This window comes from Anabas testudineus, chromosome 6 (assembly GCF_900324465.2).
Source record: "Anabas testudineus chromosome 6, fAnaTes1.2, whole genome shotgun sequence".
Lineage (NCBI taxonomy): Eukaryota > Metazoa > Chordata > Actinopteri > Anabantiformes > Anabantidae > Anabas > Anabas testudineus.
In genome coordinates this window covers 18,203,022-18,221,649 of record NC_046615.1, presented here as the reverse complement: position 1 = coordinate 18,221,649, position 18,628 = coordinate 18,203,022, and the positions used below count along the sequence as shown (strand labels likewise).

Here is an 18,628-nt window from a genome sequence, read left to right as displayed (position 1 = left end):
TTTGGAGAACAAAAATGTTTTAAAGTATAAACAAGAGTTTTTATATTATAGATAATATGAAATACCCAACACCTCAAGGAAAGGATTGTAAAATTAGATCTACACATTTTAGATATTGTACAGGGGGTGTACATTTTTGTTTCACACTGTAAGCAATACCATATGGACAGAGAATTTAAAATACATTTAAGGATGAAATGTGAAATCTATTGGAAAATAACAGGGCTACATATTCCACTAAAACTCAATTAAACACATTGGATATGAACATCTATGTGATAAGCTGTAATATGTATAATATAATATACCTAATGCAACATATGGCATGCCAGATATGACGATAAACATATTTATTGTGACAACCGTAATCAAATGATGGAGCCATTATATATCATCATGTGGTCTACTGAGGCAGATGGCTCTACCTAGGGATGTGTGTATGTATTTATATTGTATAATCCATCAGCAGTGGGTGGGGGCTGGGCCACTATTGTGTCTAGTTAACGGGAAGCACAACAGTTAGTCATGCTAGGGAGATTTGTGAAACATGTCAGTTCCCTGATCTCAGATCAGTGGAAACTGACTGGAATCCATCTCCACAGTAGCGATTAATCATTCCTTTAGGTGATATGATAATATTAGTAGTTGTTTTTTTTTGTTTTTTTGATGAGGTCACGACCCCTTGATGTTGAAATAGTATTCATCTATTGAGTATTAGTAATGCACTCTTCTTGAATTAAAACCCTGTACACTGTATAGTCTACACTTGATATCTGTAGGACTTTAGTATTAGATACAAATAATAATGAAGTTAAATAAATGAAGCAGGTAAATGATTAATTCAGTTACCCCTGCTTCCATTATAAAGGACTGAGAAAATTGAAAGGACATATTTTTAACTTCATCGAAAACAAAGTAGCAGCAAAGTGAGTAGCGTCTACAGAGATCTCTATCTGCTATAGGGGATTAAGGCTTGGCAGCTTCATTAGAATTTAATTTAATAATTTAATTAGATCCAATGAAAATTAAGAAGTCTCAAAGAGTGCATCAGTTGGGGAGCCAGCATGAAGTCAGACTACACATGCATGCTTTAAGGGCACTAAAACTCAAAAGCCTGAGCAAGCCTGTAGATGTTTTCAAGCTCTGTGCCCAGCTCAGTGAGCAACCTTAATTGGAATGACTTGTTCTTGGAACAAGGTATTCAGCCTCAAACACAAGGTTAGTTACTGCCTGTATATATCCTGAAAGGAAAAACATTACAGCTTCTCTCTTCTGAGTTATAACGGCTGGAAAGTAGCTGAATACCATAAAACAAGTTGGTTTGCTTTATTTATACTGTCAAATGAGGAAGAGCACTGAAAAGGTTTTGTGTTAGAAATATGTAACAGGAAAAAGCACTTTAAACACTACAAAGTAAGTGTGTGACTACCAGCATACTAGTTTAAGATGACATATTTATGCTCCAGTATTCTATCTTACCTCCACTTTCTCCACCACCTGTTTTCCAAAGGAACAGACTTTGGTGGATGAGGTGATAATCATGTTCTCAGAGCTCTCGTATTGGCTGGAGACACCATAGAAGAAGTTGCTGTCATCCTGCAGGTTTACACTGAGGTCCGCCTAGAGTGACAAAACAGACAACAGACATCAGATAGCATCAAAACACACCTGTCAGTCTGAAGGAACCACAGTTAATGAGGCAGCTGGAAGGATTTGTGGCTGTCACATTAACACATAACCATTTTATACTGGAGACACATGCTCGATTACAGTGCTCCATATGGGGTCGCCACAGTCTCAAGGAGATACAGCACAAACTCCATAATCTACAACTAAATATCTGTTCTTCTTTTCTGGTTACAGATATGGATCGAAAGGAATCACAGAGACTGTTACAGCTCAACAAAGCTTGGCTGATGCTCTGTAAAGCCAAGAGGCATCCAACAGCCAGATCCTTGTTGACCTTGTGTAACGCGGTCAAATCCAGCTTCAAGATTCCCAAGATGCTGTGTATCTCTTTGTGCGTGTGACTGTGTGCTGCGTCGCATTCAATGCATTCAAATGGCATTTAAAAGACAGGTCCATATGAATAATCCACTGTACTGGAAAGATTATGATAGCTCAAAGATAAAGTGTTGTGATGTATGTTGACATATTAAAACAATGTTGGAGCACATTGTTATTTTTTCCTTATTATACTCCATTTTAATTTAAAGATGACTTTGTATGTTGAAAACACCATCTCACAAGTTCCATTTAAATGCAGCTTAAATGAGTTTCTTGATCCTCAGGTGGATGCAGATTCACCTATCTCTGATCCTCCCACCAGACTAAGTTTGAACTGAGGCGTAATCTGATTTTGGATCAGACTGAGGTGCTGTCTACTCTGTCAGACAGCTGGGCTGTTTTACCTTTTCCCCTGTCGGGCTCTTGTCTTCTAATGGGCCATTGAGACACCGCTCAGCCTCCTCTCATCTCTTCATCACCCCGTTCATCTTCATCCCTGGCTCATGTAATTCCTCTATTTGTCTTCATCCCTGGGGCCTAGTGACCCTCTCCGAACCGCCATTCCCTGCTTCCCTAACAGCCTGCGAGGGAATTCATCCAATTACCATCAGCAATGTGCAATTGGCTGATTAGATCTTGGTGGGCAGGCTGGCTGTGTAACAATTTAGCAGAGCCAGCTCAAATCGGATTCCCTCGGCACTTCAAAGGCGTGAGACAATCCGTTAGGACAGGGCCACAGGCGCTGACGGGGTGAGGATGAAGGTGGGGAGAGGGGCAAGGCAGGCGGTGGCCGACAGGGGGGTTTGCTGGAAATTCAATCTAGAATGCCATAGCTTTGGAGGTGGGCCAGCCGCCTGTCACCGTCACCATGCCAACCTGCACCTCAGCACACCCCCGAGTCATGACCTGCCACGTGGCTGTGTCACTGCGGCAACATCAAATAGGCGCTACTCATCTTTTACGGCAGCGTAAATAAGGTTATTGTCATTTCAGATGTGCTAAGGATTTCATTTTGCTTATTTTCATGGCCAAGAGCACCTTTGCTGTTTTTTGCTCCTGCATGGATGCTGAAATGTCCAGACGTTTTGTTGAATTTCTGTGTTTGGTCATGGATGCCTTGAGAACTGGAGGTCCCCTGGGGGTATGATAAGATGAACAGACTGAGAGGGGACAGTGTTATGAGCTTGTTTTCCTCTAGCGCATATGTCATAACTGTTGACTCCACCAGGCTCTGACATGAATCAAGAGAGTAATATTTCACTGATGAACAACTTGTTGGTTAAATGCCACTCCCCATTTCTTGTGCCATCCCTATCTCTTGTTCACACTGTGTCCCTATTTCTATCTCTTGCTCTTCATTGCTGTCTCGCTCGCTTTTTCTCTATGATATACGGAGAGGTTGTTCATTCCCTCACCCTGAATCAAATGCCATGGCTGGACGAGCTGCTCTCTCCAAGGACTGTAGAAGAACGCTTCCAGTTTATCACCAGTGTCTTCTGTTGCTCCACAATAAATAATGCAGCAGTCAAACATGTGAGAAGAGTAATGCCATACATTTAAAGCCATCGGGTGGCATGAGATAGCCAGGAGGCCCTTTGAACTTGACATTCACAGTCTTTGAACTCTAAACCAGAGCCGTTGAAGCTATACATCTGCTTTGCAAATCACCACCTGCTTCAACACAACACAACACATTTTTTAGAAAGTGGATCAACTTCTCAGACCAGTCAGATTTCGGCATTTACAGTTAGTTTTCTGATGATAATAAAGAGATGACTGTGATTGTGATCATTTCTCATTGAGGCAGTGTTACAGTATGTGTCCACTATCAGCATTTACACCACACCTGAAGTTGTTTGCCTTCTCTTCTACAAAGTGCCAGTTTCTCGTTATAGCGTGCCAGGTTTATGACAATCTGACTGACCACCTGAACAGGACAACCACGATCCACTGTGAATTTCTCTGGTAACAAAAGCTCATTCCTATGGATAGTCTGTGGCACACAACTCACATTGGTGGAACAGCCCCCAAAGTATTCAAACGGATGTGGTGGGAATCATATGCATGATGCCTTGCCCAGGGTAGCCTCGCGAGCCTCTCATGACTCTGAGAGGCTGCACATAGTCCTTTGTGTTTGGAAACATAAAGACAAAATCCAGATCCATTAAGGTTCTGACCCTCAGCTTGACAGAAATTACATTTTGTTTTACTTTATCTACTGTATTGTATTTTCAATTCCTCATACAAAGACATGGGTGGAGTTCCTAGGAAATGTACATTCACTCCCACATCTCTGCCCCTACTGTAAAGTCAACAGATCCATATCGTCAACATAATGAATTCCAACAATATTGCACAACTAAAAGTCACTAAAAGTCTTTTCCTCAGCTGATTTGACGTTTTGGAAACTTAAGTAGTAGCTGTGTGTTTTTAAACATTATTAGTAGTGTTGTACAGAGGTGCCCTAAGGTAAAGAAGAAGGTGGGGGTTTGTAACAGTGTACATGTTGTGCATGAAACAAATACCAAAGGTCTTGAGGTGAAGCAAAGTGGTCAGATCAGAGAGAAGAACAAAGTGCACGTCTCCAGTTACACCATCATACTCCCTGTTTCTCTGTCGCTCTCACTCCCAGTCACTTTTTTCATGTGCTCAGTTTAGTCTTCTCAATGTTTTACTCCCCCTCTTTTCAATATATCCAACATATCTACTCAATCTGTCTGCAATGTAAGTTGACTTTGTCATCGTGCTTCACTCATCTCCCTCAACGTGTGAGTCGGTGGTGTTGTGTGTTTCGCTCTGTGTGTGTCTAAAGTGTAATTGTGGAGGCTTATCTATAAATAAGTATATTGGAGGGGGCACGAGGGTTGGACCCTGTCTAATAGCGCAGAAACAGGTGTCTAGGCTCACATTTCCCCTAGTGAAAGATCAGGCCTGCCACTCTCCCTAAAGCTGCTGTCACACACAATCAAAAACACATCACAGACATATACAGATACACCCGTGCCAAATAAATGCTGTGCAGCAATGCCCTCTTTGCCGGCACGTAAATCACCAACAAAGCCATGAGTGAAATGACTTTCCCTTCATTCTAGGTTTGAAATCACACTTATGTTCATCTCACTCCAACGCTTAAGCTCAACACTGTTATCACCACAAGGCCATTAGCAGCCAACAGGTGTTAGAAAACATTATCAGGAGTATTCAGTGTACTCTCACTTCACCTGCATGATCTGTGGTGGATTAAATGCTCTGGTGATTTATAAAACATCAGAATGTTGTTTTTAAAAAACAAAAGTAAACACATTTTTACCCAGAACTTGACGAGAAAGAAAGCATTGTGTGGCCCTTTGTCAAATAACTCCTTCAGGCCTCCTTTCTTCTCCGGGAACTTGTCATAGATCTGCCTGATGTCCACCGACTCCAAATATGCGTCACTGTAGCTTGGGTTGGACTGGCCAATGTGCACAAACAAGTGCTTGTTGAACTGGCGAGAAAAAAGTGCACATCAGGAGTTTAATTGTCTTTAACCTCAAGTACATAATAAGGCTCTAGGACATCTGGCATGTTGAGCCTGCTGTTGTAGAGCATCATATTTATGGTACTACTCATCAGCTATCTACAACGCACACACTTTTCAACCTGTTGTGTACATTCTTGATGTGTTAATAGTTTATTCTGTTAGCTTAGTAATTTACTTTCATAACAAAGATCAAGGAATTAAGCCTTGAAGTCTTTCTCATGACATCTATTTTCTAGATTTTCTGGTATACAGAAAATATACACAGACACAGGCGGATATGGGAACTCGTGTTGTGTATAAAACTTTTTTAGCTGTTTTTTTTTTTTTTTTTGCTGCAGGTGATTAATCATCTGCTGCATGCATACACAGATTTTTCTGTAACTTTTTTTGTGGAAACCAAAATCAGGGTCATGGATTTCTAGTTTTGCCTACTCACAGTCTCTGGGTCCTGAGGTTGCTCCAGGAAGGCAGAGAACTCCAGCATGCGGAGTTTGGGGCTGGCAATACTTCTACCCTGCCAAGGGGGGGCACCTGGAGACATGGACAGCCCTGCTGTGCTTTCATAACCTGCACAGGAGAGGGACAGTAAGTGCTACATGTGTGGCTGTATATGACGAAGTACAACTGGAAAATGCAGTTATATTGCAACTATATCTATGAGCATTGCGCAAGCTGTCCATCATGAGCGGGGTTGTCTCATCACTTTGCCAGTATGACAGACTTCTGTCAACACAACAAGGGGGGAGAAAGAGCACCCACCTGTTATGGGGGCTGGGCCGGAGGCTTGCATGGCGTAACTCTGCTGTGAGAAGGGCTTAATGCTGGTGAGACGAGACAAGAGAGGGAGAGGCATGTTATGCACCATCTCGGCCTGGTGACCTTATCTCACATACTAATTGAACCACGTGACCTCTATAGATGCTGAATGTCTGACAGCTGAAGACTTTTATTCAGAGTTACACTGAAATGTTTAAGCTGAACTTACTGATGGTTACAGTATAAAGAAAGGTTACTCACTCCTCATGGCCACCTGGTTGTCCTGGAAGAGCCCCATGCCAAAACTGGGGAAAATGAAGGAGTTGAAACTATTATTACTACTATTATTATTATGACTTACTACTATTATTTTAATAATTCTTGGCACAGTTCTAAAATTTTAAGTTATAGTTATTCTACATACAGTATACAGTAGATGGGAGGTGCTGTGCAAAGAAAATCAACCTTTCACAATTTACAGTTACAGTATGTTTTAATGCACATGGAATAAATTAAGTACTGTAAATATTTCACCCACAATAGACAAATTCTAAAGCAGCTTAAAGACAGAAGTTGTTGATGTAGTGAGTGTAGAGCAAAACAAATATGTGCAATTCAGGCAAACTTAATTTACAAAGAGAAACAGGATAAAAAATAAAGATTATAATTTCATCAGAAATCAAACTCAAACTCTGGGATGAAGTCAAAGGTGTGTTTTTATAAATGTGTCTGCAGTTGAGTCTTTCAAGTTAATCTGAATAACATGACTTAAGGGACATTCGTGAGGAACTCACCCCACTGGCAGTGGGATAAGCCGGCCTAGACAGGCCCTGAAGAGCCATCTTATTCTGGAAGGCTGTGGGTGAGATGATCTGGGCTGAAGACATGGTGGCCATACTCTGCAGGGCCTTGTCTTTGGCAGCCTGGTCCTATAGAGAGGAACAGAGAGCAAGAGTGAAACAAACAGACAGTTATGTGAAGTTGCGAGAAGCACTCACAGACTCCATTTAAGTCAGTGCCCCACTTCACTGGTAACACAAGGAGAGCCCTAAAAGGGGAAATAAATAGCTAAAGCCAGCTTGCATCATTGGTGAATCTCTGCCAGCCGGAGAGCTGGAGAGAAGCTGATATTACCATCAAGGGCCTTTGGGTCAAGAGTTAAGTTTATTACTTTGGCAGGGGCAATCCAGTGATGACAACTAGCTTCAGTTAGAGGTTATACTCTAAGACAAGGCAGGCAACAGAGTAAGGCTGAAATAATTCCTCAAGAAACTAGAATAACCTGATTACTTAAGCTCCTCGATGCTAGTTCTTTGCCTAACAGTTTCATTTAATCCGTATATTTATGTACAGTCCACTGTGTTTCTCATGGATGATTATTACCGTCCCATGCTTTGGTGTGGATTGTAAAATAGAGAAAGACAGAGAAAATTGCAAAGGTAGAAGAAGTTCACAGTGTCCAAATTCTGCTTCTATGTCAAGCTGAACACCCTGTATTTTCTCCCCTTTCTGTCACTTTGCATTCCACAAACAGCATGGACATGAACGAGTGCACTGTGCATCTGAATGGGATAGTATCCTCAGACAGGTTATTCTGCAAGTCCTTCTGCAAGACCGAAAACTTACAACTTTGATGATTTAGACATAAAAGTGGGTAATGTTTCAGTCTGGTACCAAGGTTTGCATTTGCAGGTTTGCAAAACTGGAGCCATTCAAGACTCTTGTTCAAGAGTCCTTCTTTTTCACTTGTCTTTGTGAAAGAAGAAGGTAAGGGTTGAACCTGTGCTTAGGATCACATTTCTGAAAGTTCTCAAAGTTGCATAACTTAAAGCTATTGTTTGTGTATTACTATTCATAGTAGTATTTTTCTTTTAGAAAATGTTTTCTTAGTACCAGAACGTAAAATGTCCGAATGGGTTCGGTTTTGACAGATAATATTACTGTCTGCAGTTTAAGCAATTAAAATATGATTAAAAAATAGTTATTAATTTTAAGAGACATGTATTAGTTTTGTTATTTCTTATCTAACTTCTCATCTAATCATATACTATATACTGTATACTGTATGTACTTGACTACTAAGATAATCGACAGCTAAAGCCCTACAACAACAGGGTTATAGTTAAAATACAGATCATAAAAGCATCAAATTTGCTATGCAATGCTGATAAAGTTTGAAACAATATCAAATATGGGATATGTAGATAATTGTCTTCCATATGCTGTGCTGTAAAGTGATACACCTGTTGTCTCTGAATTCATGCCTTCAGCAGTTTCCATACCACAGAGGAGTACAAGGACTCGCCACCCAGCCCTAATGGGCAAGGCCACACAGTGCATTCTTTTTCCCAGAACTGGCTAACACAAGAGCATAGCTGAAATATGGGGGTACATGTGGTTGGGATCTCAGTTACACCAAAGACGCATTTAAAAAGGCCTGTCACAGGGACCAACCCTGTGACCAGTGCTAGACCCTGCCAGCTTAACTCTCATGGCTACTGTCCAAGCTGAGGGAGAGCCCTGTTGCTTGTGTGAGTGCGAGTATATGAGTGCATGTGGATGAGAAATGTAAACTGAGAAAGTACTGGGGGCGACAGAGATGTGTGAGCTCTCTTCGTACCACACAGGAAAACTTTTATTGAGGTATGTAATACCTGGAAGGAATAATGCAGGGATTAATTTGTTACCTGACAATTGCGTTTGGTTCATCTTGTTCATAATGGTGCACAGTAAGCCTCAGGCTCCCAGAAATATGTTCACATTTCATCAAAATGTCTCAGCATCCCATTTAAAACTAGAATCAATTACAGTAGATAGTGCGATTAAAATAGCCAATTGTTTGTGCCTTTATGCTAATAGAACATGAATATATGACATGGGGAAGGGATGTTGAAACACATTTAACAAAATACAAAACTTAATTGTAAGAGGAAATAATATAGGGTAATAATGTTTTCAGCCTATTTCTATCTGCTACTGCTCAACCTAATTAAACTCATGATAACGACTCATCTAAATGCAGGCACCAGGATCTAAAAACCAGTAGATTGATATATAAAATACGTATATAATAATATATGTGCAGTAAGATGTTGATCTTTAATTATTGATTCGACTACTTCATTCATTATGAAATGCATTTATTAAATATAAAAGAACAGACAGAAGTTGACTCACGTAGCGTACCTTCAGCTTCACCTGGATCTCTCTGGCCTTCCGTCGGGCGAGAACCTGGATGTGACTGGACACCTGACACAGACAACATAGACTTAAACACTGGATTACTGTGAGCCATTTCCAGCTAAGCTGAGTTTCACTTAGTTTTAGCTGGAAATGGCTCACAGTGGTGGCTTTGTGTTCAGCACTGTTGCTTCACAGCAAGAACAACCTGGGCTTGACCTATGTTTGTATGTTTTCAACCTACTATATGTCGGGATATGATAACCTCCTGATGCTCCTGTTTCCTTCTACATTTCCCAGACATGCAGGTGATGTGGCAACTATAAACTGGCCAAAAATTTGTCAATGCGGCAACCTGTGGGTGGTGTTCCCTGCCTTTTATCAACTCCCAGTGAACATGCAGAGAAGTGATAGGTGTATACACTGAAAGAGCATGACTATATGTTAAGCTTCTGTGCTCCATGAGGGCTTATCATAGACAAAGCACAACAGAAGTGAAGTACAGCAGCTTTGTTTGCTGTTGAACCAGCAGCTGAATCCCTCAAACCTGTCCCATCATCCATCTCTGACTATTCACTGCCCCCTGCTCCTCTCCTCTTTTCATTCCCACACTGACTCAGCCAGATGACTTAGCAGGGACCCTTCTCTTCACATCCATCACTGCTCATACATCAGTCCTTCCATATCAAATGCCATTGTGCAGATAAAGTTCCAAATCCCTCGTCCATCCCATCTCAGTCTCCCATTCAGATCCCCATGTTCCCTAGCTTCTTTCCCCTTCTAACAAGCACCAGATCCATGAGGTGGTGAAGAAATAACACTGACACTTGATCTAACAGCATCCGTGCATTGGGCCTGAGCCCTAAATCAATCGTCATCTCCAGCTTTCCAAGCACGGGGGCGAGATGGGTCGGGGGAGAGGGTGCCGTGGAGTTGGGGTGTCACTCAGCAAGAGAGGACTTTCTGGATGAGTTTAAAAATAGGAGCTGCTTCAAATGGCACTGACCTGCTTCCTGGTCCGCGTCTTCCCTGTGCGAAGTTTGATGTACCGTGCAATCAATTCATTCCTTCCTGCAAAATGCCAGAAAAAATCAGTTTTGTTTGACAAAGTTAAATACACCCACTGGACATTTTCAGCCACATGTCAACCACCTTCAGACTTAGCATCATTCAAATTAATTTGACAATGAAATTTATCTATCTTGAAAAGTAGGTTTACTTTTAAGATTTCTTTCTTTCAGGACATTGACAAAAAACACAGTATGAAAACACAAAACCTTCATCTTGACTATAATGTAGAGGGAAGTAGAGGGGGTTGATGAGAAGCATGTTCTTGGGGTGAAAGAATTAAAATGTTTACCGAGGCTAACCATTAACTCGTCGCCAGTAAGCCGGCTCTGCATGACTGGCCTAACCAGAAAGCATGAGACAAGTATACACATTGCATACTTCTGTGCACATATTTATACAAATAGTTGTGTGATGTAGTCATTGAAGTCACTGTATAATGAGCTAAATTTACAGCTTTACATATTTCTGTGTGGGCACAAAGTGTTTGCATGCTTGAATGTATAGATGAGTGTGCACGCACGTTCCCACAACAAAAATCAAGGCTGTCAAGTGTGTCAACGCTGAAAACTGCAAGTGTAAGTATATCACTAAGTATATACATCTGTTTGTGTAAGAGCTTGCATCAGTCTCAGGCTGGCCCCCTGAGTGTACACTGAGCTCATTTCTCTACAGTGAGTGTGTGTCTGTGTGCTGCCACTGCTGACAGACAGGTCACATTGGCATAGCAGGTGGAGGCTGCAGCCATGCGATCCTCGGACCGGACTCAGGACAGACACGACACAGTCCGCTGACCAAAGGGGGCCCAGTCTGGAGAGGCTGCCAAGCAGCTGGTGTGTGTGTCAATGTTTATGGAATATGCCTTTGCGCCTGCAGTAAATCTTAGACTTGTTCCCCCTGATTCAAGAATCTCCAGCTACAGTGGAGGGCAACGGTCATGTGGCTTCTTTCACCTTCTACCGCAAAACTAATAGTAGTTTAAAGGCTAAAATTGATAACAATAACAGACTATAAATATTGACCCATTTTCATTAATCTATTTTACATATTCTGTACATATATTGAGTTTCCTGTATTGATGTTTTTGTGTATTTATGATGGTGTTGGATCTCTCCTGGTTGTGGTTCCCTTTCTTTCTGTCTGTGTTGAGAACAACTGTAATGAGGCAAAGCCATTTCCCCCTGGGATTAATAAAGTTTTTTGAATCTTGAATCTTGAATGTAGTTTTAACAAATATCAAAATGTGGCTACAGGAGCTATATATTACTGCCACCATGCAAGTTAATCCAATGCAAGACTCTGAAATACACACATTGTTGTACACACAGAGCAGAAATAATTAGATAATTGATCAATTATTTAATTAATAGATAAAAATGAGAAATAGTAGAGGTCACATTTACAAAGACGTACTGATAAAAAGGGACTCAGACAAAATATGATAAATACACACTCAAGACCAGCCCCAGAGTGAATCACTCAACTCCTGCACTTAAAGGAGATCTCTTACACTCTTACACCGACCCTCACACAGCCATACAAAGGTCTGTTAGACTTTGCACCACCTCTTGAACACGGTGATTTTTTCCCTTGGCACCACATCTCCTTGTGAATTAACACAAGATCAGTCACAACACATAACCTGCTCCAAACCCATCAGACTTTCACCCGCATAGTGACGCATGGGTCAGACCTCACAACCTTCTGCAAATGGGCCAATCAGATGGCTCCAAATGGTGGAAGAAGGAAACGTGAAACCCAGCTGAACCCCCATCAGAAATTTTGTCAGCCAATAAAAGTGATCAGATTTTGCGCGGAATGTAAGACGCGGTTTCTTCCTGGTTCATGTGAACTCAGCACTCCAGGCTTTGGTCAGACATACAGCAGGTTTCCACTTAATACTGTGTGACAGCATGTGTGGTTTTATAATATTAACAACTTAAAATGTTGGTGTTAAGGAAATAAAGTGACATGTGTACATGTGTATTTTGGGTTTCAACAATAACATAAAGATAGAATACTTTGTATATAATAAATATATAATAATAAATAGTAAAGGTTACTGTACACTAAGTAATTGTGACAGCAGAGTTTTATATTTTAGTGTATGTTAGTGCAAATCAGATGATTTGACCAACAGCTTTTGAAGCATTGTTATATTTGACAGGTAAAAAAACAACTTAAATAAAAAATAGAAGCTTCAAAACTAGTATTAGTACTACAAATAAAAAAATAAACAAGAGTGATACTGTCTCTGAACCAACAAATGAATCAGTGTGGGTTTAGATAACCAAATAGGAAAAAGTGGTGGATATGAGTCCTTGTAAAGTTACAGGCTCCTGAAATCCACACACATTCACACACATATTCCCCAGCTGCAGAACGCCTTTTGTGTGAGGCTTTTGTGAACTAAAGCCCTCTCCCGTACGCCGTCTACTTCAGTTTACACACACAGTTGCACACGTAGATATAGACATAAACTGACACACACACTCACACACACACGTCAGCCCCAGCCGCGGCATTCATTCCTCCTCAATCTTATTTTCCTTTCAGGGCTGAAACTCCTCAACCGTTTAATGTTTATCTAGAGGTGCACTCGCTGGCCGATTGTTTGAGCCCCTAAATGCATATTTCTTTAATTCCCCAGGGATTAAGAAAGAGTTCCACATTTCCTTGCAATCAAACTCTTGAAAAGACGTACAGAGAGCTTTGTCACACTCCTCACAGCACTTGACCTTAAATGAACATTAAGTTGCCTGTATCGAGTTCCTCGTATTACAGCACTAAGTTCTTCACTTCTGGAAGCTTCTCTCAGTGTACAGATGTACATTGTCTATCTAACTTAACCACTTTCACAGTAGCAGGCACAGATGTGTGAGCATGTTTCTCCACATGAAAAAAATAGTTTTATGAATTTAAAAAACACACTGTTTGGAAGCCAGACTTCTGAAATTATGCAAAATAGATTTGCCACACTCTACTGGGCCTAAGTTGCAAACTTGTGCCATGTTAACAGCAAGACAAATATCAGGCTCCTCATCTAAAACTATTCTTTTTGTGAGTTTAGATGTAAAACTTGAGGAAAAGATGAATTGAAAAGATATTCTACCACCAACACTGGAAAGGGCAAACTGTTTTATCAATATGATGGTATCCTCCTACAAAATTAGCCAGACATGTATTGCAAATAATAAACAGCTTCATTAATGGGCTGTCAAAGAGAGTTTGCTTCATGTTCTCATATCAGATGCCCTGCCACTCCTAGTGTGAGTGCTTGGGGAAGGGCCCATCAAAAATACCCTCCAACACACCCATGAGATCAGAGAGGGGACTCAGTCACACTGCGATGAGATCATGATATCCAATGGGGGTAGCACAGACAGAGAACTTGCGCCTGCCAAGGCTGTAGGAAAGTCAGTAGGAACATTATACCATCATCCACTGGTTCACAGTTTGATGTTGTTTATCACACTGCCCGCAGTCACAGACAGGTCTGGGGGAAATTTGATTCTGGAAAAACTTCTTAAGGGCACAAAAAGTGACCAACTGCAGCAGAAGCAAAGTCGAGTCCAAACGTCAGGGCCTACTTCTGGATTGTGTAACTTAAAAATTATTCTGAATTATTCTGTGGCTGGTACACTTTGGTTTGAAGTTTTTGAATTTTACAGTTTATTGTTTAATAGTTTTGTTGTTTCCTTGTTGCCAGGAGTTATCTTAGTTTTGTCATTTTGATATTTCTGAACCTAAACAGACTCAAAAGCATATGTGTAGGGCTGCTCTGAAAGCAACTTTGTGTAGCTTTAACTGAACAGCTGCCTCTCCCGTCACAACTGTAATTACAGAATAACAGGCTTCCCCACATTTCACAATATTCTCAAGAGTCACTTGAATAATGTCATCATAATACAACAATATGAGGCCAAATGTAAGTTAGAAGCACACATAGGATGAACTGGATATAGTAAAGCTGAAGCAACCTGACTGCACATCTGTACCAGTGGCCAATCGCTGCGCTGCAACACTAACATATCTCGGGGCCTAAACAGTTGGAAAGACACATTCTCAAGGTTAGGTTGCTTAAAATACTATAAAATGTCATAGAAATGCTTATAACACCTAAAACATAGCATTGACATACTAAAGTTCTTAATCTTGCAGCAGAGATTATCCTAAAATACTGTTTCACCAGACTGACTTTTCCTCCCTTGGCCTGTTAGTAGAGGTCATGGAAAGATGGGCAGGGTTAGTGAAGGAGTGACTCTTCTTAAGTCCCATGGGCTTGGTTGATCATAAATCTGTCAGTGGGGCTGTGGTCATCACTGTCCTGGCTTGGTCTGAACTCTCTCTCGCTCTTTCTCAGTGTCTCGCTCTCGGCCCAGTGCATTCCTGAGGTTCCTCTATACTGACTGATCCGTACCACTCCTGCTTCTTCTGCTTGGTCTGCACACCGTTTAAAACCAGACTTTAATCACCACAATCAAGGTTCAATCGCAAAAGCAATATATTGTGCCATCTTCAATTCTTTCTAAATGTGCAGCTATGATTAAGGCTGTGGCAAAAACACAAATTTGTTTTATTGTTTTAACTTTATGATGCTAATGTTTGTATAGCTAAATCTGTATGTACGATAATGATTCAGGCCGCAAATTGTGATTTCTGTACAATTCAATTTAAAGTTTTTTTTTTTATTACCTGAACCAAAACTTTACAAAAAACATCATCATTATTTTGATAATTAGGTAACAAACAAAAGAGAAATATTCTTTAAGTTTTTTTTATATAGTTTTTTTTTTCTGATTATTTGATTTGGTACAAATAGTAGAAAATGTAGAGACAGTGTTAAATTGGTACACTTCCAATTCAATTTAATTCCCCTGCTAGTGTCACCATAAATTAGTGAAGCTTGTCTATGTCTATATTTTATTCTGTGCACTGAGTCAAGCTCTAAATGAGCTTCTACGGTAGAAACAAGAAATCAGCACTCTATCTACACTATGTAAACAAAACAGTTTTTTATATATTATATATTTAGATATTATAAGGACATTAAGTCTAAATAAAGGATCAGTAGAATTAAGAGCTATTGCCAGTCGCCCTCTCCCTTATCAACTCAATTTTCTGTGAGTTGGCCTCTTTTACATGTCATTGAGACTTGCTAAAACACAACTTCCTCTCCGTGTGACTCTTACACTCAGTCCTGCACTTGTCAGCATGGTAACCAGCTGCACTGCTGTCTGATACAGTGTAGTATTTCTAGCAGTGGAGTATATTTAACATGGGATTTGATGCTATACGTAACAGATGTTATGTTACATTACCACAATCAGTGTCTTTGCAGTCACAGAGATTTATATCAGGGTAGGTTGGCTGAGGTTTAACGTATGTTAATTACGTGTGGATGGGTCTGTCTTTAACCTGGCTGATCTGAGATGTCTAGATAAAGTGACAGCTCAGTTACATGTCTGTCATTGCTCACTATGCCTCACTGGTTATGACGTGGTATACACAGTAGAGAGCTACTGGGAAATTGACCGAGATGGAAGCAGCAGATCTTAGGAGTTCATCATCAGTAGGGGGTTTCCTCGAAAACCCTCGAAAGCATCAAATCCCATGAGAGCCTGAAGGGCTATCTCGGGACCAAATGGTGGGAGGTTCAGGTTCTTCTCCTCATGTGACCTCTCACCCAGGAATACTCTCCCAAAGGGAGCACATCATGGAGGCTGAACACTCATACATACATATCAATTTTCCCACGAATGCAGTGCTGATAAAGAAAAATATGATATACAGCAGTAGCTTCGCTAACTATGCCAAATGTTGTACAAGTTTATTCCAATAAATGATTGAATGATGTGGTGGTTTTTGAGGGAATGTTACCCGAATTTAAGTGTAAATGGCAGTATGATGTTTGTTACTACAGTTTCACTTTTCATTGAAAAACAAGTCTAACATTATCTGTTATATGTTGGGTTGGTGCCTAGGAAGACAAACATCTATTTATGTTTAAGGCAATAGTGCTTTTTCTTCGTCCAAATGAAGAATAAGGAACCTTGCAGCCATGTGAGACTTTAAAAACAAGGTGATAAATTATTCGGAGTATCATGCAGTCATTCAGCTCTGCCCCTTTCATTGTGAGCAGCTTTTTTTTACCATGCACTCTTTTAAAAAGCAGGTTAAAAACCTGATTATGTGTGAATACGGCAGAGACAGTTTTGTGTTCTCTGGTTTTTCTTTCTTTACTCAATGAGCCACCAGAGGCTGCTTCAAAGTTCATCAGGTCAGGGTCACCTTTGAATCTCCCATTTCAGTGCCAAAGTTTGGACTTGGGTGAGAACTCGTTCTTGCTTTCCGCTGATCTTTAGATCACATTTCTGATGCAGATCACTTAATGAAAACATATTTGCATCGCTAGACAAAATCAACAATGGGTTGACATGTTGCACAAGCGAAGCTCAGTGGGAGCATGATTCATTGTGTGGCTATTCTTTGTTCTGAACTGAAAAACATGCCACTACTTAGGGAAGTTTTGTTGACATTATCCACTTCACTAACACAAGCAAATGTTTTTTTTTTTCACACTCGCAGATGTTTGGAAATGTTGTAAGAGAAAACAGCTGCATAAAATCTGATGTAATTCAAGGTTTAATGTAGCTGAGGCGACATCATGAACTAAAACAATTACAGTTGCTCAAGTGCGACATAAATTAAAATGGCAGTTCTGTGGCAGCAGCTATACAGGGAAGACAATCATATTTCCAGTGCTGTATTGTTCTAGTGAGAACCATCAGTCCATTGGTTTCCACTGCACTACAAATTTGTGACTGTTTTTCCATTATTGCAGCATGAGGTCTTCAGTCAGACCACAGGGCACGTCTCTCGCTGAGAGATGCACAGGCAGGAAATGTTTTCCTTGGCAGATGCATGTCGAATTACCACTAGAGCACATAACCACCGCAATATCCGTGACACCATCCCTAATAAGCGAGCTAATAGGTCTGTTGAGTAATGGGCATGAGGGTCAGCGCTATGCGGAGCATTATGGGAAAGAAATGTCATGAATACATGTGAAATATGGGGTAAAAACATTCCATACAATTTAGGAATTTACAATGGATGAGGTGATCTGAACACATTCCTTCTGTTTTGCTACTCAGAGACTCAATATCATATTGTTTAGCAAAGAATGGCATTCATTCCTCAGAAGGGGAATTCGGCCTAAAATTCGGAGTATGTTGCTTTCAGCCAACAGACATACTTTTTTTGCTAGGAGTTTGTTTTGTCTATGTTTCCATATTTATCCTGTAAGGAGACTAAACAAGATTTCTATAACTACAAAGTCATCACTTCACCATTTCATGTATGCCTTCAAAGATATTGTCAGCTGATATTTGATTTGGCTACCTGATTTAAGGCCACCCATCAGCGCTTTAACAGCATTAACAACACTAAAGAGCTTCAAAAAGGCTTTGCATTGATTGTGGTTGCTTGAATGACTTGAGTTGTTGTCCATGCGTGACCCCAGGAATGGTGATAAAGGGGGAGGACTGTAGAGCTTCTGGGGCTCTGAGGGAAGGGCTGGTTGGGCTATTGAGGGGTGATGGGCTCAAAGCAGGCCAAGCATAGGCTCAGTCTAGCTGTATTTCTCAAGTCATAAATTTGGATTTGCAGAAAGGCTGTCAGAGAACAGCTGGAAGTGAACTAAAAGGCGGGTGGACTAACTGACAGGGGAGAAGAGGTTACTCCTAAAGGACAAAGAGAAGCAGAGGACAAAGAGATGTCAAAGAAAATGGCAGAGGAGCAGATGAAGTTAGAATAAAGACACAGTCTTTACCTTTTCTCTCTCAGAAACACACACACATATACACATCCTGGGGACAGGTGTAAGCTCTGATGGACACCACTGCCCACCTTGGTGTTTATTTGTCCAACCCTCCTCCTCCCCTTCAGGCGCTCAAAGGGTAAACGTCTATTCTGGTTTAGGGTTACAGTCGAGCTGCCTTGAACCCCCAGGCTCCTAAGCGCACATGCCATTCCTGGCGGGCCAACGCGCTCCCTGGCACGCATCACCTGCCCCTGACCCCCACAGGGAGGATG

The 18,628-nt window shown here is 40.9% G+C and overlaps 1 protein-coding gene across 3 annotated transcripts in view; it reads right to left on the bottom strand.

Annotated features, from left to right (window-relative positions):
- LOC113166398 (transcriptional enhancer factor TEF-3) overlaps positions 1-18,628 on the bottom strand; it is a 31,850-nt gene that overhangs the window by 3,326 nt on the left and 9,896 nt on the right. For 2 of the 3 annotated variants that reach the window (XM_026366506.1, XM_026366508.1), the window contains 8 exons: positions 10,470-10,534; positions 9,461-9,532; positions 7,078-7,212; positions 6,545-6,588; positions 6,287-6,348; positions 5,964-6,094; positions 5,318-5,491; positions 1,480-1,620 (listed from right to left, as the gene is read on the bottom strand). In XM_026366506.1, coding sequence (XP_026222291.1) covers positions 1,480-1,620; positions 5,318-5,491; positions 5,964-6,094; positions 6,287-6,348; positions 6,545-6,588; positions 7,078-7,212; positions 9,461-9,532; positions 10,470-10,534 — 824 coding nt within the window. The remainder of the gene's footprint in view (positions 1-1,479; positions 1,621-5,317; positions 5,492-5,963; positions 6,095-6,286; positions 6,349-6,544; positions 6,589-7,077; positions 7,213-9,460; positions 9,533-10,469; positions 10,535-18,628) is intronic. The other variant, XM_026366507.1, reaches the window with a different exon arrangement.